We start from the raw sequence: 23190 nt of genomic DNA on the forward strand, positions 1-23190 counted from the left end.
CAGAGATCCTGATCAGCCCTAATCAAAACCAAATGAGAGACAGAGAGAGTGAAAGGGAAAAAAGAGCATTGGAGAGTGGGAAAAAGCAGGGAGAGAAAGGGAGAGTGAACATCATTAAAATACTATCCAATGCAATTACTAGCAGATTTAAAACAGATGACTTAAGCATGTTTTTGTCTTACTAGATCAACCAGATTAATTTCTACACATCATTTTTTTTGTTTTCACAGGCTTTCTAACTGCTTCCTGTCTGAATATGATAAAATGAAGTAAAAGTCATCAATGACCTGTGGTCAGAGAGTTTCCTTTTATTATGATATCATGGTGAGTCAGTAAGGCTACATACGACATCAAGTTAAATATTGCATACTACAAATACTAGGAAACTTTGCTTTATTAATTTCTTTCGATGTTTAGAAAGTCTCTTAGAATACTTCTTAACATAAAAAACAAAACAAATGCTGAAACAAGGGAAAATGATGCAAAGCTAAACAGTAGAAGATGCAAATCAGCGCTGGCACTGTAATCAGAATAAGATCTAAAGTGTTTGATAAAAGCATTAAGCTTGTGGAGATCATTTTTCGCCACACTGCCAATTAGTTATAATTGGTAATTGGAAAACTAAACTTCAGGGTTCACTTCCACGTGCTGTCAGTGTGCTGCCAGAAAGGAAATTGAAGGCAGATTTTCCACGGCCTCCTGACCAGACCCTGTTTGGAGAGAACACAAGATGTTATATTATTTAATGACCCATGTCCACCACTGAAAGCATCTACAGTGGGCACGTGGGCATCAGAACTGGACCACCCTTAAATGGATTTCATATCAAAGTTACTTGGAAATTGTAGCTACTCATAAATTAAAGTAGCTCTAGTTGCTAGGTACTAATAAGCTAACTATATTAACCTATACATTGATCAGGTTAACATTATGAAGTGAATAACACTGATTATCTCTTCATCATGGCACCTGTTAGTGGGTGGGATATATCAGGCAGCAAGTGAACATTTTGTCTTCAAAGTTGATGTATTATGCCGGAAAAATGGGCAAGCGGAAGGATTTGAGTGAGTTTGACAAGGGCCAAATTGTGATGGCTAGACAACTGGGACAGAGTATCTCCAAATCTGCAGGTCTTGTGGGGTGTTCCCGGTCTGCAGTGGTCATTATCTATCAAAAGTGGTCCAAGGAAGGAACAGTGGTGAACCGGCGACAGGTTTATGAGCGGCCAAGGCTCATTGATGCACATGGGGGCCGAAGGCTGGCCTGTGTGGTCCAATCAAACAGACAAGCTATATTACCTCACATTGCTCAAAAAGTTAATGCTGGTTCTGATAGAAAGGTGTCATAATACAAAGTGCATCGCAGTTTGTTGTGTATGGAGCTGCATAGCCGCAGACCAGTCAGGATGCACATGCTGACCCCTGTCCACTGCCAAAAGTGCCAACAGAGGACATGTGAGCATCAGAACCAGACCATGGAGCAATGGAAGAAGGTGCCTGGTCGGATGAATCACGTTTTCTTTTACATCACGTGGATGACTGGGTGCATGTACGGCGCTTACCTGGGGAACACATGGCACCACGATGCACTATGGGAAGAAGGCAAGCCGGTGGAGGCAGTGTGATGCTTTGGACAATTTTATGGGGAATCTTGGGTCCTGCCAACATGTGGATGTTACTTGGACATGTACCACCTAAGCATTGTTGCAGACCATGTACACCCTTTCATGGAAACGGTATTCCTGTTGAATGTGGCCTCTTTAAGCGGGATAATGCGCACTGCCACAAAGAAGAGGAGCACAACAACAAGTCTGAGGTGTTGACTTGGCCTCCAAATTCCCCAGATCTCAATCCAATCAAGTATCTGTGGGATGTGCTGAACAAACAAGTCCGATCCATGCAGGCTCCACATTGCAACTTACAGGACTTAAAGGATCTCCTGCTAACATATTGGTGCCAGTTACCACAGCACACCTTCAGGGGTCTCTCCGTTGCTTTTGAGGATATAGAAGATCAAGGTAATTGTCCTGGACCTACTTGTTAATAATTTTTCAGTAAGAGTTAATTTTAATACGTTTTTAAATAAAAAAGTGACTTTTTGAAACGTGATAATATGCTAGTTCTCCCAGATTCCCTTTTTTGTAATAGTGAAGTTCTTTGGTCTAGTGAGGTCCGTAATTAAGCGTGTAAATCAGTGGAATTTTTACCTGCAGCAGGGGGCTGATTGTATTGAATATACGGATGAGTTATGATAAGGCAGCACAATAGCAGCCTTTATGAATGAGTCCACTTAATCAGCCTGGGGAGGAAGGTGCAAAGCCTCTGGGACAGATGTATAATATCACTACTTCCTTCCATAAGCCTATGCTGCAGATTTATGGTGTGGCTACTTTGTTAGAAAAACTCTCTCATGCCGTCTTCCGCCTCAACCTGTTTTCCTTCTCCTGGAGTTTTAGTATAGTGTTGTTTCCTTCACTTGGGGAAAGAGGGAGTTGCCATTAAAGCAACAGAGAAGGAAAGGAAAACTGTACTTCTGTTGGTCCACATGCCACCGAGCAGTTGGATGGTTTACAAACATTTTTAAAGGTGCACTCAGCCATGATTTCTTTATGCTGTGCTGGCTCATAAAGCACCATCTTGGACTTGCATCTAGTGCTGTGGATGCAGCATCACACGACCAAAAACTTATGCAGCTGACTGGCTGTAATATTATTCTTTGCAGGCACACACAGACTTCTAAGGCAGCGTAACAGTTTAATGATCTACAACAAAATAGAGCAAGCTTTGGTGATAAATAAGCAAATATTTAATAACTACAATAGTCATTTGTAGATATATGACATCAGAAGTGGAAAAAAATTGTCAAAAACATACATTTACACACAAACTGACCAACAACAGCAACTTTTAGACAGCAACTTTACTTAACTGTCACAGAATGTAATGCACAGGATTGTGGGATATTATAGGCAGTGAAGGATACATCTACACTGCCTTCAAATAAATCAATCAAATGAAGGTATCTCTGGAGACAGAAAGTAAAGCAAACATTGGATTCGGACATGCCTTGATGCCTTCCTTCTTTGGGATGCATCCTCCATAGCATTTTAAGCTTAAAGGTGCACTATGCAACTTTTCCGTCCGCTAGAGGTCGCCTATTCAAAACAAAGGCGTAGTTTGATGACGCCAAGTTTGAGCGCAGCATCTTGGGTCATGTGGTCTTCACCTCACAGCTGGTGGAAAATAATCTATAATCATGTTCATAGATGCGGTTATTAACGTTTCTGTAGTATGAAGCAGAGCAGGACCGAGTGTTGTGGAGCTGAGCAAGACCACTGGAGCGATTGTTAATGAAATGAACAACACTTGCCTTGCGAGCAGCGGGACTTTTATTATGACAGGTCACGGGACAGTCGCTGGGCGCCGGCGCTATTTTCGCTGTTCTGGTCACGATTAGGATGTAACTCTGTTTATCATATTAGCGCATAGTAAAGCGCTTCTGCCAAATAAAACCGGAAACCGAGGATTTGACGCAATATGACGCAATTGACAGGCGACTCCCTCAGCTATGCTCAGACGTCCCGTCTCCTTGGTTAGAATAGCAATTTTCTCACAATTTACAAATAGTTGGCAACATTTGGGATATTGCAAGTACTCAACTAAAGAAGATATATAACACTGGCCTAGTGGTTTCTGGATATTTTACTGCAAAAATACTACATAAAGCACATTTTAAGGGTTAATTTGCCCCAAAACTTAAATTCTGTGATTAATTACTCACCCTCATGTCATCCCAAACCGTAAAACCATCATTCATCTTTGGAACACAAATTGAAATCAGAGAGCAGAAAGGTAAAGACATTGTTAAAATAGTCCACGTGACTACAGTGGTTCAACCTTAATTTTATGAAGCGATTAGAATACTTTTTGTGTGCAAAAACAAAAAAAACCAAAACAAAATGGAGCAATTCCAATAGGGTGCTCACACCATCGGGCCCTAATAAAGATTTTGTTCAACAATTTCTTCTCGCCTGTGTCAGACTCCCACGGTGTTGACATAGTGTAAACAGTGCAACGTTTCCGAGTTTTAAGGCAGAACGCCGGCTCACCATTGGCTAGTTCCTGCATCAGAATCACATGCATACGTTGTGGTGCTAACGTGAACAGCGTCGGCCAATGGTAAGCCGGCGTTCTGCCTTAGAACTCGGAAACGTTGCATTGTTTACACTACGTTAACAGACACAGACTACTAGTCACTATTGACTCATTTAAATTTAGTTAATTTTGGGAAAAAAGTTAGGCTATGTTACCTTTAAAAATGCTAAAATATGATAGAATGTTAAAATGGGGGAGAGAGAGACGGTATCGGAAAGTGCAACACAATTGCATGCTCTACTATTACTACTACTACTACTACTACTAATAATAATATTTAAATTATAATGATATAGAGATCATCTATAATATATAGACCTATAAAAAAGTACACACTGAATAGAGTGCAATCTCATTAACTATTAAAACTAAATTTCAGAAAAATACTCATCGACAGCTAAACATGCCTTATGTGCTGACGTCTCTAAATGTAAATTATTTTAAAAAATTGACTGGCCTGTTTATTCTCAAAATTATCATAATCCGACTATTTCAGACTTTATTTAAATAATTTAGTGCCTGTGTGCCCCTTACAGCTATTAAATAATTTCAGATGTACATTTATTTCCCCAAATATGGAACATTCTTAGAATCACCTCACTCATTCACTGGCCATGAATGTCTGTGTACCTGAGAGTGATCAGTAATGAACCATGACAGACTCGAACACGAGAGCCACATCACTGTACACTCATGCTAAGGAAATGAGAGTCAGACAGGCCCGTGTGGGGAGGTGCCGGTTCAGAAGGTTTCCTCCTCTGGGAGAGAGCAGAGAGAACAGAGACTGGCCGAGAAATGTTGGGACTGTTTGCTTTGATGAGTTCTGGGTCTAAACTGCTCCAGAGGGCATTATCAACTAGAGATGTCCATTTCAACTAACTTCTCCTGAAGGCAATTTGGAAGACTTCCATCAAAGAGAGGAGAGGTTGTTTGAGGACAGACCTTTAGAAAAACTTTGATATGCACTAAACTATAACACATTCATCTGATCTGACCATTGCTGGGTCAGCGTATCTCATCAAAGGCAGAGCAGGGTGACTTCTTTTGGGGCTCCCAGAGCTAATTTTTCAGTGCCGTAAAGATCATCATGGTCATTTTCAGGGCTGATGTGTCTCTGTGAGAGAAAAAGTGACCAGTATTTTGGACCATTTCATCTCCAGCATTCATCATCCCTGAAAAATGCATAACAACATTCAAAGCCTCATAACTTCCACAATCTGAAATGCCGCCTTCAAGCAACACATTACTTTTTTCCAAGATCATGTATATGTTTAGTGTTTGATGAATAAACTCAAAAAAATGAACTTGCACTGTTTTTAGTTGCACTCAAATCATACTTGTTCTCATTTCTTAAAAAACTCATGTAATTAAATTAACTTACATTTACTGAGTTGCTTCTACTAAAAAGGAGTATTGTCAGCTTTACTTAATAAGTGTTTGTTCGGTCAACTTAACATTGTTGAGTGAAACGAACAAACTGGCCTGTGGATCTTCCCAGCATGCTTTGCAATAGACTGCATTAGGAGTTTTAGGAGTAGGATTATTTTATGTTTTTCAGTGAAATGAAAGATGTTTTAGTGCATTTTAGTGTAATGTTCCGTTATGTTGGACATTTAAAGGAGTTTCAGTAATTATGGTTACCATTATGCAGAAGAGTGGTGCCTGTGTTTTGGCTGTGGGCACATAAACACATTTATTGGATGGACGTCCTGCCCTCAATGAAGTTCTATTTTTATAAACATTCACTTATAGAAGAAGTATAATATCGCTAAATGTGTTCACTTAACATAAACTTTTATAAATGTAACATTATTAAGTGAGCTACACATATAAATATTATGTAACAGTGACAAATTCAAAGGGTTTGTATTACTTTTGTCAGCTTTACTTTACATTCTTTGTTCATATTATTAAATTGTTATTTGCAAAACTTAGTCAATATAGTTGTATGGAACCACTTGACGCTGCCTTTTTAAGCCAAATGATTTTGTGTAGATATTTTTATAATGATTCATTAGAACTGCAGACTTTTATTATTTTATTTTATTTATTTATTATTTCTGAATGGGCTGAGCTCACATCACATGAATAAAATAATATATCTATTGAAATCTAGTCATTTAAACTGCACACATTCTGCTTTATTATATATTTTGTTATTTCTGAATGGGTAATATATCTCAACAAATTGTTTTTTGTTTTTGTTTTTTGTTTTAAAAAATACAAAAATAGTCATGTTTGTTTAACTACAACTACATTACAGTTTGGTTATGATTTAGTGTAAGTGATATTGATATGTTGTGATATTGGATGTTTATGTTTAGGGGTGAAGATTATAAGTGAATAATGACTTAACTGGAGCAGAACTTGGCCTTATGTTGGATTTCATCCACTTATGCGCTACAAAAATAATTTTATGAGTGTGTCTTATGTGTGAAAATAATTTAAAAAATCCATTGTAAAAACAACTGAAATTAATTTTAATATTTTATTATTCTTGAAACAATGTAAATCTACTTGAGAAGCAATACTAAATTAAACTAAATTAAATCATAGTACTAATTTAAAACTTTGTGTATCTTTATTATAAAGGTATATTTTGTCTTGGCACTGACAGATTTTATTCCAGTGTTGCTTCTAAAATAAATGTATCCTGTTATTAAGAAGTTATTTTTGCACTTTGTGTTTAAAAAAAAAAGTTTGACAGCATATGATTACAACGAATTGTTAAATAACTGTGTAACTAATCTTTTTTTTTTTCTTCAAAAAATCCACGTTAAAAATAGCATGCTGGGTTTGAAACAACATGAAGGTATAACATTTTTTTTAACGATTTGATTAAAAGTAGCATTTCAAGTATGATATAATAACCCATGCGTTCATAATTCAAATTAATTAAGTTTACCATAGGCTAATGAGCTATAAGAAAAGTGGCATTTTCAAAGGTAACAGCTTGAGGAGAGATCAAACCACAATTCAGCCGACACTAGTTTAACTCAACGGAACCCCCACCCCATTCTCTTTAGCATTCTCTCTCTCTCTCTCTCTCTCTCTCTCTCTCTCTCTCTCTCTCTCTCTCTCTCTCTCTCTCTCTCTCTCTCTCTCTCTCTCTGACTGTCTCCTTCTTAATGGGCTCCAGATGTGGAGGTTGATGGGGGTGAGCTGTTTGCTTGTCATCTGTGGAGCTGTCCGTCCGAGGGGAGGCTCTGTCAGTGGGCTGCAGGGTGCAGAGGGATGTGGGGGTGGGGTGGACGTATGATCAGGGCCACTGGGGCTCAGGTTAGAGCTAGACGACATCTGGAAGCACTTGGGGTCAGCGAGCCCAGGCTGTGAAAGGTAAGATGGACGCCCAGGCAGGGGGACAGAGGAGACAACATGAAAGTTGTTTTTTCTTTCTTTTCTAGTGGCTTCCTCAAACAACTCTCCTTGGGACATGAGCAAAGACTTTTCCTTATTTATGAAATCTAAAGTGTGAACAAACATATATGAGCATAGTAGCCAACCCGAGAACATGACAGGATGAAACGTACGCATAAATTCATTCTTAGGTGTTTGGTTGACGTTGGCGCGAGGACGGTAACGAATCCGTCCAGCTTTCTGCATGTATCATTAAAAATCCACCAACCAGAGACTTTGTTAAGGAACCTTCAAGGCCCATCGACCTTGATGTAAATGTTCAAAGAGGTTAGTGTCAAAAAAAAAAAAAGTGTCAAAAAAGGAAATGGCTCCCTCTCCAAAGTGAACATCCCGTGTATTGCTGGTCCTCAGAGGAGGGCTTTATTTGGAAAGGGTTTGACTCATGAACTGCTTGGATCATAAAGATTCCGCTGTAAATTGGATGGAACGAGCCCAGCTTGTGGGGAGAAACCACATTAAAGGCCTCACAAATGGAATAATGACTGGAAATTTAATATAGATGCATCATTTAAGAAAATGTTCAAACTCGGATCATTGAGAAACACAGTTCTTGTCCATCACTGCTAAGTCGGGAGCGGTCAACCAATCGGGAACGTAGCTATTTGGTCCATAATCTGGACTTCTTGGATGTGAAGAGGCTGCTGCCAATTGTATTTGGAAAGCATAAGGCAACAATTTATTGAATGTTAAACAACCTTATCTTCAATTCGTTTTTCCCCCCAGTTAGAATAACACCACTCATCTGACTGAAGCTGAGGTTAATTTGGGGTACCAGTTCTGTATTCTGTTTTGACTAAAAAAAATAATAAAAAAAATCAATAGCTTAAATGCTACAAGTAAATTTCTAGATTTATAGGCATAACAACATCATAAAGTACAATATGAAAAATACAAAATTTGATTTGCTAAAGATTACATTATAATTTTTTTATGTTTATACACTAACTTTTTAATAAAGATTGGGGTCTGTAAGATTTTTTTAAATATTTATAAATCTCTTATGCTCACCAAGGCAGCAAAATTAAAATTAGCTAAAAAAAAATAGAAACATTTTATTACCGTTTAAAATAACCGTTTTCAATTTTCTATATCAAAATGCAATTTATGCTTTTAATGGCAAACCTGAATTTTCAGCTTCATTACTCCAGTCTTCAGCGTCAAATGATCCTTCAGAAATCATTCTGATATGCTGATTCATTTCTTATTATTATCAATGTTGAAAACAGTTGCTTAATATTTTTGGGGAAACTGACATTTTTCAGGATTCTTTGATGAATATAAAGTGCAAAAGCACGGCATAATAATTTTTACTGTCACTTTTGATCAGTTTAAATGCATCCTTGCTGAATACAAGTATTAATATCTTGAAGTAATAATCTTACAGAACCCAAACTTTTGAAAAGCAGTGTAGATTAATTTTAAGTGTGTGTTAGATGATGGCAAAGATCATCAAAATGTAAAAAGAGCATGCATAATAAAATAGCCCACTGATATAATAATTAAAGTGCACTAATTTAGTGCACTGACATCTAAGATTTTTAGCAATGCTGTGTGAGAATCTCATTTTATCCTGCGAAACACGACGTAAACAAATTGTCGGAGCACATTGATGACAGCTGACAGATTTCTTTTACAGAGCTGAAAGACAGATGAAAAGAAAAACAACTCACCGCCTCACCCCCTTCCTCCAATTGACTGTCTCTGAGGTCACTCGAGGTCACATGTAATCAGCAGACCTAGGGAGCCATCAGGTACATAAACAAGCCAGTGTCAGCCGTTCGAAAACAGCCCGAGGCCACTTAAACTCAAACGATCGCTTCCTGTGCCATAAACAGACTGTTTTGAAAGTAAACATTCCTGTTCAACAAAAAATTAACAGCGCCGGCCCTGAAGACTGCTTTAAGGATTCAAAGTTCACCACGCAACACCAAAGTCTCCATCATCGGGTAGTAAAACGCAAAGGCGGTTTTTCAGAACGCTCCTGTCAGCTGATTTTTCTCTTCAACTTTTAAAACGCTCTCAAATCCAAAGCAAATACACAAGCACCTTAATGGAACGATAGCTGGCAGGGGAAGAGCAACAGCGCTAGAAGTGTTTGGATCACATTGTAAATGAGCAGTTTGATTAGCTAAATTTTGTAGTTTCCTTGCTTTTGTTTACCCTAGAAAAGAACGGCGTTGAAAACGGGTGGAGGAAAAGAGCTGCTGAAAGCTTTCTACCGTTTCTCACGAAAGCCCCAGGAGTCCCGACATAGAGTTATTTTACACTTTAAAGGTAGATGTTCACACTGAGAGAAGAAAAGACTAACAACCATCCATGGGTTCCCACAAACTTTGGAAAAGCACACGTACCATTTGCACTTTCACTACTCTTGGGTTTCCCAATGATTTCACCTGCCTTTCCTTCGATGATGTTATGGTGTAATCCAATGGGCCAATAGTTGGAGTATGTTTCATCTAGTTTTATTCTAAAACACCTCTTCTGAGGCTATACATAATGAAATAAGAACTGATATCCGATACATGCTTATTAGTGAATCTTAAACATATTTGTGGTGAAAACATGGTCAAATTCTTGCAAAGGCTGAAGTGTTCTCTGGCAGGCCATAAAGACGTTTGAGGACACTCTAACCCTGAAGCGCAAAGCCGTTGGACATCTTTATTGCAAAGGAATATTACATGTTTAGATATGCTTAGACAATATAAATGGGTAAAATCAACAAGGCTCCAAATTCATTACTTACATATATGGCTAGTTCTGAATATGCCAAAATGAGCAAATAAACCCTGGCATGTTTTAACTGAAAACGGTGAAGAGTGATTTTAGAGGACATTAATAAGGTAGCCAAATTTCACCCAGTTCCAAATAATCAAAATATCCAAATCCCAATTTGTGGCCTCAGTGCAAATGAGTTCCAAGTAGAAATCAAGGGGAAATCCTAAGAACTTCCCAGATGTCCACAAGATTGTAGTATATGGATTCCGCAGAGGTCATCAAATCCCTGTGGTCGGCAACAGTCTTGAGAAAGAAATCTATAGTAAGCCACGGTCTTCAAGCGGGATGACCACACTCATGCCGCCACAGTGAGTGCGAACAGAGAAAGTTTCCATTTTGTGCTTTCCAAAACTGAATTTTCCCACATGTCATTTTCCCACATGCCAAGAACATGACAGTCTTACGTAAATCATTGGTTTAGGAAAGCTCAGTACCTTGGAGAAATTCTCGTTTCCTTGTAGAATTGATGGATAAGAGTAAAACACATATAGGAGGACAGAAAACAACATTTATGCCGGTTTTGTTGGGACATTGGGATTGCTCTCGGACACGTGGCTCAGAGTCTCTGACAGCCCTGCTGTCCACTTCAGTTGACGGTGGGTACCTGGTTCAGGCTGTATTCTTTGGCCTTCAGTCTCAGGTTGGCGATACTGTTGGCCATATTCATGCCCTGGGCTGTGTTGTTGTTAGCGCATGAAGGAGAATAAGTTGCCATGGCGCTGTAAGGAAGAAGTCAGGTTGTCAGGATGAGAGGTCACAATTTTCATCAATAATAAATAATTTAATAATATAGGTGTAACAATATATTGTCTCAATATTGCAATAACAAAAATGCAACAATATGTTTGTTCTAGTGTCAGTACTACATTAAACTACTACATATATAATGTTGAATATAATGTATAATAAATATAGCAATGGGGGAATATTTGTGGGTCCTCCTGATAATGCAAAATGCATTATGTTAGTAGTAAAACGTGGCTTACATTATTTTAAATGTAGTCAGTGACAGAGTGCAAGCATATTTGTCTAAAATAATTCTGTATTTTCAGCTTCAGAATCATGAATATTTTTTTTCATTGTACGGTGCATTAGGTAACTAGCACCAACTCTAAGCATATTCATTTCCATCCCCAATGTAATTCCAAATTTAGTATTTTAATAAACAGTACATTTTTTGTTAACCTTTTACCACATAAATAATATCTAGGTATATAGGTGTATATATAATATCATATCAAGAGATCAGTGATATGTATCGAATCATGACATTAGGGTATTGCTACACCCCTATTCCATAATATTAAAGATCTGAAAGGCATGTTCTGTCTCTATTTATTTTATATACTTGGAGAAAAATGGTTAATATGTTTTTGATGAAAAACTGAATTCATATGGATAGCATTTGTGGCACCACATTTCTGATTTCAATAATTTTATATTTTTTAATAATTCATGTTTTTTAAATAATTTTCACTCCCTTCGTTAAAAGATGTGTTACAATTAATTAAATAAATGTAAAGTGGTAGCTATTTCTGTTAAAACATTTTTATGAGATCGTCCCTAAAATGCTTCTTACTCAAGAGTAAATGATCCTTTAAACTACTTCTTATTAATAATTATGTATCACTGAAGTTATATCTGTAGGTGAAGTTTGCAGAATTCAGCTCCATGTAAACAGTGCGTTATGGATAGATACACAGAATTACATATAGGCTTATATCCATAGCTACGGACATTGCAATTATTGGGTAACACTGGTTAGTTAATTATCTAACATTAAGCAGTACATTTGTTACATTTTTTATAATTCTTTCTTATTGTTAGTCAATAAATACAACTGTTCAATGTTGGTTCATTTTACCGCATGCTCATTAAAGGGATAGTTCCCCCCAAAAATGTTGTTCCATGTTTTCTTTCTCACCCTCATGTTGTTCCAAACCTCTATGAATTTCTTTCTTCTGTTGAACACAAAATAAGAAATTACCCATTGACTTCCATAGTATTTTTCCTTATGTAAGTCAATGGGTGCTGTCAACTGTGTGATTACCAGCAAATCTTCTTTTGTGTTCAACAGAAGAAAGAAACGTTTGGAACATCATGAGGGTGATTGTAATATTGTAGTGTAGTGTAATATTGTAAGATTGTAATGATGACAAAATATTTGGGTGACCCATACCTTTAAATAATATTAAAATATGCTTTTTTTTTTAATTTTTAGCTCATGTTAACTAAAATGTAATCTTATTGTAAAGTGTTACCAGTTAGTGGACAGATTTACATTGCATACTTTCCCTGCATTGAACCCTTGACCTTGATTCGAATGTGCCGTAACTTTGCACAGACAGGTCACACATTGGTCTCACTAACGCATTTCATGATTGAATCTCATTGTTATACTTTAGAAATTGTGTGATTATTCTGTGAATATTCTTAACATTCTGCACAACCAATAGAAACAGCAGCAGAGGCATAAAAAATTGATCTAACCTGTATGATGGTGAGTTGCCCCAGGACAGGTAGTCGTTGGGTCTGGGAGCGGGTCGTGGGACAATGGGCTGCTCTACAGCTGTTACTTCTCCTGAGAAAGACTTGAGCAACGAGGCATTTTTACTGGCCAACATTGCACGTTCGTTTCGCCTAAACTTCGCCCTCCGGTTTTGAAACCACACCTGGAAAATCATGAAAGGTTCTCAGATTGACATGTACATGTAAAGAGCAGGCTTAGCATCATTCAACTGAGACGGTAAAATACAAGGATGTGCTACTGCTTCACATGATGACATTCTGTAGGCCATGGCTAACCTGCACTCGAGCTTCAGTGAGGTTGACTCGGCGTGCTAAATCCTCCCTGACAAAAGCGTCGGGGTAGTGTGTCCTCTCAAACACTCTCTCTAAGGCCTGCAGTTGGCTGCTGTTGAACGTGGTCCTATTCCGCCTCTGTTTACGCTTTTTCTTCTCCTCTGAGTTGAGTTGCTCATCTGCGCACACACACAGAGAATTAAGGATGGCATGATTATCTCCTTAGTAGGTCTGTACTCAAACAGGCTTATGGCCTGGAAAAAAGATATTAAATTCAAACTAATGAATGGAAATTCAGCCAAAAATTCACAAACATTTCTTAGAAAAACTGTAAGTTTATAACTGTTTAATAGACCGTCGACTTAATGGAATGGAGCTGAAGAGAATTAATACAAATTATACTTAAAAGTGAATGATCCTTCCTAAAACCATATCCTCATTAAAGCTTAAAGTGTGTAAGCAAGAACACTGATCCTTATTTATTAAAAGAACTGCAATTTTTCTCCAATTTTATAGATTTTCAACACTCACATTTTAGGTTAATAACCCGCTTACCACTTATGTTCTTTTTGGGGTCAATATGACCTTTGTTTTTTTTTTGTTTTTTTTAAATATGTCTGTTATTAAATAAAGTAATTGATGTGTTGTAGGCTAATATTTGTATTTCATCCAGTCTAGCATAATTGTATCTAAATTATATTATACCTATAGAAATGAAACCTAAAAATACAATTGTCACGTTTTATAGGTTAAAACTAGGCCTATGTATCAGTTAAACTATTATCCATATTATTTGATGTAGCCTAATCTGTTTTCTAATTCTATTTTCTTTCTTTTACATTCCTTCTAAAAGTATCCTGGCTTCTTCTAGTAGTAAAATGCCAATTAGGCTATATATTTTTGGAGGAGAAGCAGATAGTTGCAGACTCACTTGGATACATCAATCAGTTCTTAAATCGCTCCATAAAACTTCCTAGAGAGGGACAAAATACCCCAGTGACGAATCGATTCGCGCCAATTCCTACAAGGCCGTTCAGTCAAAAGAGAGTTGAAAGAAGAGGTTATCAGTACTGGGCCCAGAGCATGAAGAGCCCTTGTGACAGCTGTGTGCTCGATGACAACAAAAATCATCTCGACTTTATCGTCTTTTATCAACTATATCCCCTTAGAACTGGAGATTTAGGCCTACAATTAGTCTATGGTAATTCAGAGGCCATGCATCTTAAAATACATTAAATTCACATCTGTAATGTTTCGTAAATTATTCAGGAAAAAAAGAGAAGAAAATCGCATAGTCCTAAATGCCCTCGAGTCTTTTTTTAAATTCCATTTAGGCCTATTTCGAGTCTAATTGTATTTCTCCGACTGTACGAAATAGGCTACACGCGTCCATCGCTTAGCATGTTTATTAAAATTGTAATCTTCGTGGCTTGGTTGATTTAAAGAGAAATATTTAAAATTGTATCTGCAAAAAATAGGCTAAAGCCCATAGACATAATAGCCTATAGCTTTCGCAAAACAAGACAGTAAAACAAGACAGCCTAATTGTGTGGCATTAGCAAGAGGCTCTTTTAGGCCTACAGTAATTTTCGTAATGTTTTAGGTTTAAAAATATACAGAGCTTATGTTAATAAATTATACAAATAAACGAAAGTTTTGTTAAAACATGATAACTACCCCTATAGTTTGGAACATGCACGTCTAATAGACAAATTCATTATTTGAAACTTTGGACTATTTAAATCTGAAACGTAGGTTCTAGAACATTTACGATATCTATGCCTATATTTTCTAATAGCCTATGAATTTGCAGATTCGAGATCATTCTTGCGTTTGGCTCCATTGAGGGGAAATGAAAGAAACAGAAAAATACTGTAGGTCTGCAATAATTACAGTCTCCAGAATTACAGTCTGAAAAGTTAGCAAAATTATCACTTTTCTGCTGAAAGGTTAAAATTTAGTTTTGATATTGTTTTATTTTAACCTTAAAAGTCCTATCGAAGAAAACTATTAGTTTTAGCCTGGTTGTAGGATATTTGAGGTATTAGGCCTATTATTTGAACGAGTGCATTAATTATTGGAATGCCTAAGCAACAATATAGCCTACATTACAGTTAATTACATGTCTTAATTGCTGACTAAACGCATATGGAGTAAATGAAGCAGAACGCATTGAGTTGTGTCCTCTTGTAACGCCTCCTTCAGTTCTCTCTTACAGCCTACTGATGTGTCACACATCTGCTAACGTGAACTTTTTCTGCACACTAAGGTGCTAATCACTATTTGTTCATGTTTTCCATGTGTTCATAGTGTGTATAGACCTATAAATTAAAGAATATTAGCGTGTGCAAATTCATTGCATTTACTCATGTTTAATTGGGAGACTGTAAACAGAATAAAGTTCAAAGTATCCCAGCAATTCGATTTTTTTATGCCAGACTTTTTTTTTGTTTTGTTAAACTCTTATCTATAATTAGACTATTTCTTATTACATTTGGACAAATCCATCCCGATAATTCAATCATGTTGTAGCCTAGTAGCCTACTCATACACTTACTCTCCTGCTGTGTCGTGTCGCTGCCGCTGGTCAGTCCCGGAGACTCCAGCATACTCCTGCCCGCCTCTCCTACACTCTCCTCCGCTTGAGCTCCCACCATCTCCCGCGCTTCCTCCAGATCCAACAGGTGGCTCACGGAAAAGTTCTTCTTAGCCTGTAAATGATCCTGATTCGCGGTGATTTGACTCTCCAGTCGGTTAGGTAACGTGACTTGTCTGTCCATTACATGAGCATAGCTGGAAGTCATGACGCAAACTGACGAAACCCAATATATCCCCTACCAATAACCAACATGGGTTAAGTTTTGACCATAAACAATCTCTCTATATTCGACAAACAGTTCGATTTTTAATTCTACATCCGTAGTTCAGTTTCACATGGATCCAAACAAGCGTAATTGCCGCTTGTGTTGACAGTCACACGTCTTTATGGAAAAAGGCATCACCGAAAGACATCTCCAAATCTAGAACTCCAAAGTCTTCGCCTTTTACCCGACGACTCCCTCTTAGTTTCTGCAACAGAGACGTTCTCCTCTCATTCCGAGAGTGAGGGAAGGAGTAATCTGGCGAGAAAGGTTTGATGGCACAGATGAACGATTTACGCCCCAATAGTAGGAGGTCGGACGAGCCACTCTCAGCTCCTTTCTCCGGTACTTCAATCGGCACACGCTGGCGCTGAGGGGGGAGCCTGAGAGCAAAATACACGAGCATTTGAAGCCCTGGGGAGGGATGATAGGCATACAAGAAACTATAATTACGTGGCAATGTTTTTTTTGTCGACGTTTCTAACGTTTAGCAAAGCAATATATCTGCTACATTAAAAATGCGATTGATAAAAAACTAATAGCCTACATCTAATAGCCTAATATAGCCTATATATTATACATTTCTGAATTAAAAATGATCAATTAGGCTACAAATTATTTGGGGTTTAAATAATAAACAATTAAAGGTTATAGTCTTTTACTACAACGTCTAATTAAATTTTGACAGAGCCCTATAGTTTGTCATCTTTTATTGTTATTATTTCTTTAAAAATACGCTGTTTTTGTTGTTGTTGTTGTTGTTGTTGTTGTTGTTGTCATAAAAGCTCCAAACCAGCGTAACAGGAATCCATTTTTGTTGTCATGCGTTTTTCTTTTCCAGAAATTTTTTTTTTAGACCTTTTAATGAAAAAGCACATTTTGTCAAAACATTTTTTAAAAAAATTATTTTATTTATTTTCTTTGTCGTCACTTTTATCATTTTGAAAATCATTATTTGTCAGTGGCCTTTATTGCATTTCACAGCTGGGATTATAATAGATGTAAAAGTCTGTGGTCACGATCACTTTTGTTGTGCATGCATAACCTTACTAAACCACATGATGTGGTGTCTTAAAGATAAGTTTGTATAGGCTAAAGGGTCTTGTTAAGGTAAGCTGATGTTAAGCTATATTAACACGAACACTTTAAATGATCAAAGTTAAACACTGACAAAGCTTTAATCGTGCGTTCTTTGGTTTAATTTCATGATGTGCCACTAAAATGTTGTCCTTTTTGAATCGGTTTACAGAGGATGTCGAAGCATTGCGTGCGCTTTTAAAGAGTCTCTCGACAGGAGGGGATCGAGCTCTGCATGTGTCGCAATGACATGAGTTCAGGCTCCAAGCTGCCTCCGTCAGCCTCCTAGGTCTGGGAAAAGAACACTTGATGCCATCAAAGGGGCGCAGATTGAATCCAGATGTGCAGTGCCTCTCTCGTTCTTTCCGTGCATTTAATTAAGGAGCTTGGATTGAGGAGATCTTTCTTCATCATTAGTTTTCCCTCAAGATCCCATTTCTCCCTCGAAGCCCAGCTCGCTCCCCTGTGCCAGCGCAAAGCTTTGCTTTTATTATTATTATTTTACTCTGCCCATAAATCTGCCACATATCAAAACCTCGAATCTTTGTGAAGAATGAAATGCCATGCTTCTTCGAGGAATACAGGGAAACAAAAGCAGGCCCGCATAGTTTACCAGAAAGAAAAGTTTTAATCAGCCTCCATAACATGTTTTTCTTTATGAGCAGGGCTTAAGAGTAATATGAATATGGATAAAGAAATACATTTATGCACTAAACAAAAATGACAGTAATAAAAAGTCAACGTCTAACGACCTCTATATTCGTCTCGAAAAGTGGGCAATTAAAAAGCAAAATTGTAAAACGAACTGGATGGATAAAGTAAAAAATAAACTACCATGAAACGTTAAAACAATAATTGTTTCATAGAAGGAAAAAAATATAACAATAAACGTACTGATATTGAAATATATGACAGCGGTCATTTAGTTATAATGAACTGTGTTAAAATGTGGCGGGGTATATTTGGAGGACAAAGCTTTCCCTGTATCTATAATTGAAATAAATAGAGGTCATGAGCAACACATTTTTTTTTTTTTTTTATTATTTATTTTTTTTTTTTTACAATAAAAGAAGACGATTATAAAAATAGATTTGCATGTTGTCATTATAAGTTTGTAGTGAGTCGTCAATCACATTATTGCTTATAACCAATACAAATTGAAAATTATAGAACCATTAATATTTTTAATAATAGGCTACGGTAAGAGAATTTAAAAGATAGGCTATAGTAGCCTAATATAATTTACGTAATAGCCAGTTTGCACAATAGCATACACAGTATATAGCCTAATAGGCTATAGAGTCTTAAATAGGCCTAATTATGGAATTAAATTAGGCTATTATTGTGGTTATTTTTTGTTTTTTATTATTGTTTCAGGAATTTAGGAATTACCTTGAAAAAAACTTTCACATGCAACGTTATGCAATCCAGAAGGCTACATCTACGAAAATTTCTCCAAATGAATGAATGAATAAATAAATACATATAAAGTTATTAGAAAAAATGCCATAAAAAAGTCATAATGCATAAGTAATTAGGTAAAATTAGCTAAAGCAATACATTATAGCTCAATGTATACTTAGCCTTATCTATAAATATTCAAATTCGTTTAATTTAAAATGTAGCTATAGGCTAGGCCTATTTTTTTTTTCAACAGTCTGCAAGTTTCATGAAAACGATTCCGTTTTGTAGCAGCTCTGCATGGATCATTTGTCACAAGGATCATCTCACATGTCCATAGGGTTCAGTTGCCGTTCATTAGGAAAATTATGATTATCAGACTCGTGGATCCTCTTGTAAAAAGGGCTCGTGTGTATTACAAACATAGCATGTGCACACCTTACACAACTTTTGTTTTCAGCATCATGACATGTTCTCATAACATCGCCTATCACTTTATTCTCAACATATGTTTAACGAGCACATCGAGGAAAGAAAGGGCCTGCAACTAACAGCGAAAGCGTAAATAGTGCCCCATTGAAGGAAAAAAACCTTAAGTTTAAAAAGTCCATAAGTGACTATAAAAATCAGTTAATTTGGAGTTAAAAATTTTATAGCATCCCTTTACAAATATCCAAAGTGAACACTTAGGACGGTTCTGTTTTCTTAGACATATTACTTTAAAACTAAAAGCACCGCGTTTTATAAACCGCATTTAATTTCATAAATGTCTTCCATTTTAAATGATGCAGCTTTGCTGATTTTATATACTTAAAAACATATAGAAATATAGAAAAAATACGTGTCCAGTAGTCAGGGCCGCATCAAGACTATAAGGGGCCCCTGGGCTTTTACCTCTTGAGGGGCCCTTCATCCATTGGAACTGCATAATTAATCGTTAAAAGTTACGGTCCCACCCCTTTTACCCCACCAGGTGGCAACAAGTGACTGTTAAATAAGCATTTGTCATTGAATCATTCTCAATTTTACTCAGTCTTTTTAATCACAAAGCCTTTTATTTTACGGGAATAAATGGTATTTAAAAACATCTAAATCTATAGGTCTTTTATATAAAAAAGTGAAAAAAGTGCCATTGAATAGGAACTAAAATGTGCTTTTAATATAATATATATATATTTTTTAAATACAGAGATAGTATGTTAAAAACACATTTTAGTTCATATTCATGGCGTCTCAAAATGTTCTTAAGATTATCGTAGGAAACGTATGATAAGGCCTATTTAATTACATGTAGCCTATGCAGAATTTTTTGTATCAACTTTTTGTATCAGCTTTTCCACAGCTCTAGTGTGGTAGATAACTATTGAGAGCTCAACTAAGTTGTTAAGTTTAAAAGGAGTTAATTATTTTGATAGATTATCATATCTAGGTTGCTAGCCGTATCACAACCTACCGGTACATGGTGGTGATTCCTTTTCCCCTTCACCATCACTGTTCTGACGTTCTACTTTATCTTGCGCTGTTTTTCTGTTTTGCGCACTACTTTTATATGACGAGACATTGCTGTCACACAGTGGCGGAGCCAGGATTTGTTTTTTAGGGGTGGCCGGACAGGGGCCAGCAGCCATTCTGCGGTGGCACAGAAATCTTTATTTCAACATAAATTTGTTTGACTGTTATATACTGGACTGTTTTAGTGACTACAACACAAATAAATACAGTTAATTTGTACTTTATTGTAATTGAGATAGTATAGTGAATTAGATCATGGAATTCTGAGTGAATTTGACAATTTCTTAGTGTTATTCCCCACCTCCAGGCAAGGGGCTTACATTATAGCTAAAGTTTAACCTGCTCAGTCAGCTCGGTTCTGGTTCTCAAAAACCCAATAGCTTGTTCTCCATTGTTGCATCTTTCATGGATGGGACATGCAGATAACTACATTATAAAAAATTATAATGCCTAAATTATTCAATCTTCTTTGAATTTTATATAATCAATGAACTCTTCAACAGTTGTGAGTTAGTCTGAGGACTGTTTCTAAACCTTGCAACTGAGAAAGTAAAGACTGAATGTTAGTAAAGTAAAGACTTTCTATATTAGTTGTCAAAATAAATAATTGCAACAGTTCTGTCAAAAATTAAACTCAGTAAAAGAAAAAAAAGTGTGTTCTCTATTGAATCCCTAAGAATATGAATTTATTTAAATTATATAATCAGGACAGAAGTCAACATTTTATTTGATTTATTTGAAATATTATACATTGTTGTTTGTGTAGGCTACTTTACAAGTTAAAGCAAAATAAGCGCCTATATTTCAGTATAAATGCAGTGCTCACATTTATTTGAGCATAAAAAAAAAATTATATTATCAGCTTATGCCTTAGGCTATATTGCTATATTACATGGCAGAATAGACCTATTTTAGCACAGTTTTGATGCAACTTTAAACACGTTTTGTTTTATTATTTTATACCTTAATAGATTACTGAAATACTACGATTTTGTATGTTGGTAGTTTCTTTTGTGCTTTATTTGAAGTGATATAGCCTACAGCGCGGCTGAAAGCGCCACATTTTCGCGTGACATATTCAAGAGTGCGCTTCTCTCGGAATCTAACAGAAGTGTCACCAGTTTTCACATACGTCTTTTGAGCGAACATAATTTTACCGGTGAGGGTTCATGATGATTGCGGATCATTGAGCGGAGTCACACCGGTCCGTTGCGCTCATTACAAGCTCGATCTTTCTCATCAGAAAACCCTTGTATTGACAAATGGTCGGGTTTAAATCGGGCTCATAATTACAGTTAATGTGTCGGGCAGGGCCGGGCTCGGACAAAATAAGGGGCTCGGTAGAGTCGGGCTTGATTTTTTGAGCTCTATGCTCCAACTGTGACTGTTAATTGCAGGGTTCATGGAGTGAGAGGGTTTGACTGACATTTCTCGAGCAGGACTTGCAAAGCCTGCATGTGCATTCAACGCGATAAAGCGTAATTTTAAAGGGACAGCCAAAATATTATAAAATCCGGTTACAATATTTTCCGGCATCATCGGGGCCCTCCCCCAGCCCGGGGCCCTGGGCTTAAGCCCAGGTAAGCCCGTGCATTAATGCGGCCCAGCCAGTAGTTATTAATGATTTATTGTAATCCAATTATTTAACCTATTTCGTTTACATACTGTGTCAAAAGCTACAATCTATAACTAATGCGTGGCCAGCGGCGTTAGTGCTCTGTATTTATCACACAGACTTTTTTACGTCTCATGTTACACACTTTTCCAAGTTGTCTGGAGAGGAACCCCGCTAAATTAAAAGCAGATCCAGAGGAATGCTGCTATACGAAGATGAACTACTATTAAAACAGGCATATAGTGTCATATACACGTCTAAGCGTAGGCTATAGGCCTATGTATCGCTTAACTTTTAAAAACGCACATATGATATTTTTATTATCAGTTGTCTTTTAATGAGTTGGCCTATATTTGCAAAGATAAAAAGTAAAGCACCTGCCTTGAAATGGTCTGGGAAAAAAATTATGATTATATAAATGTAGCCTGGATTATTTAATGTATAATTGTACCCTCATATAGGCCTATGTGAATAATGTGGCATTAGCAAACTATTAGCAAAGGACATGTTAATAGAAATTAGATCAATGGTTTAAAAATAGATAGGCCTAAATATAAAACATGCTGAAAACTGCTTCTAAAATGTATGCCTTTACTGACCAGTAACTCCAAAAAATACTTTACCAAGATCAAATTCAAAACTTATGAGAAAAACATCAGATTCTTCCTTGTATTTTGCTATTCTCTGACCTCATTGCTGCAACGCAGAGCAAGAGGGCCAATGCTGAAACACAGCAACAATGATAATTTCCCTTGTATTATCGTCTCGGTTGTCTCAGCTCATAATATATTGATCATCTTGGCCTAGAGAGCAGCGTTTAAGCACCACCTCTTCACATTCCAGAGACCTCTTGGGACTTAAAGCTGTTTGGAAATTAGGCTCATTCTTATATTAACCCTTTGACCCTGCCGCCCGACAGGCTGAAGCCGTGAAGAGGAAGGCCAGAGTGGCTAATTGATGGCCATCGCTGAGGGGAGAGAGCATGAAAAGATAAACAAAATTAAGAGCAGTGATGAATATCACCTCTGAAGGAGCGAGAGGCCAGGAGAAGTAGTCATTTATTAATGGGAAGTGTTAGGCCATTAGCCCAGTTATTGAATGATGGGCCAATGGCATGGCCTTATTGCAGGTCCTCATGGAGAACTGCGATCATAGGCCGCGATAGGAGCAGTGTTGGTCTGCTTCAGCTTTTCCCCAAACACAGATGTAAGATGACTGTGCAGATTGCAACGCTAATCCAATTTTCCCTTATTTGTCTATTAAATCCCGATTTTATCAGCAGGCCTGGTTCTGAAATCAGAGCCTCATGGTTTCAGGAGAGATGCATGTAACACAAGCAAAGATGTGAGACAATTGATGTGCATTTGGGAAAGAGAACAGTTACTGTATGTGTGCATTGGAAGTGTTGACACCCAAGGTCCAACTTCACAGCGCAGATATATTAATATCTAATAAAGTTTCCTGAAAACGTAATGAGCATTAGTCACAATATGAGGTATTTCTCTGTGCCAAACTGTGCTGCCACAATGAGGGGCTCTGATAGAAAACACATGGGCTGCAAAAGATGGAGGGGGCC

The 23190-nt window shown here is 37.1% G+C and overlaps 1 protein-coding gene across 1 annotated transcript; it reads right to left on the reverse strand.

The window, feature by feature from the left end:
- Window positions 1-10098: 10098 nt before the first annotated feature.
- On the reverse strand, window positions 10099-16487 carry prrx1a (paired related homeobox 1a). The gene is made up of 4 exons (XM_067453099.1): window positions 15706-16487; window positions 13152-13327; window positions 12837-13018; window positions 10099-11065 (listed from the first exon to the last, which is right to left on the reverse strand). The coding sequence occupies exons 1-4, from the start codon at window positions 15950-15952 to the stop codon at window positions 10933-10935; spliced, it is 738 nt and encodes a 245-aa protein (XP_067309200.1). The 5' UTR covers window positions 15953-16487; the 3' UTR covers window positions 10099-10932.
- Between the last annotated feature and the right edge of the window lie 6703 nt (window positions 16488-23190).

This window comes from Pseudorasbora parva, chromosome 9 (genome assembly GCF_024679245.1).
Source record: "Pseudorasbora parva isolate DD20220531a chromosome 9, ASM2467924v1, whole genome shotgun sequence".
NCBI lineage: Eukaryota > Metazoa > Chordata > Actinopteri > Cypriniformes > Gobionidae > Pseudorasbora > Pseudorasbora parva.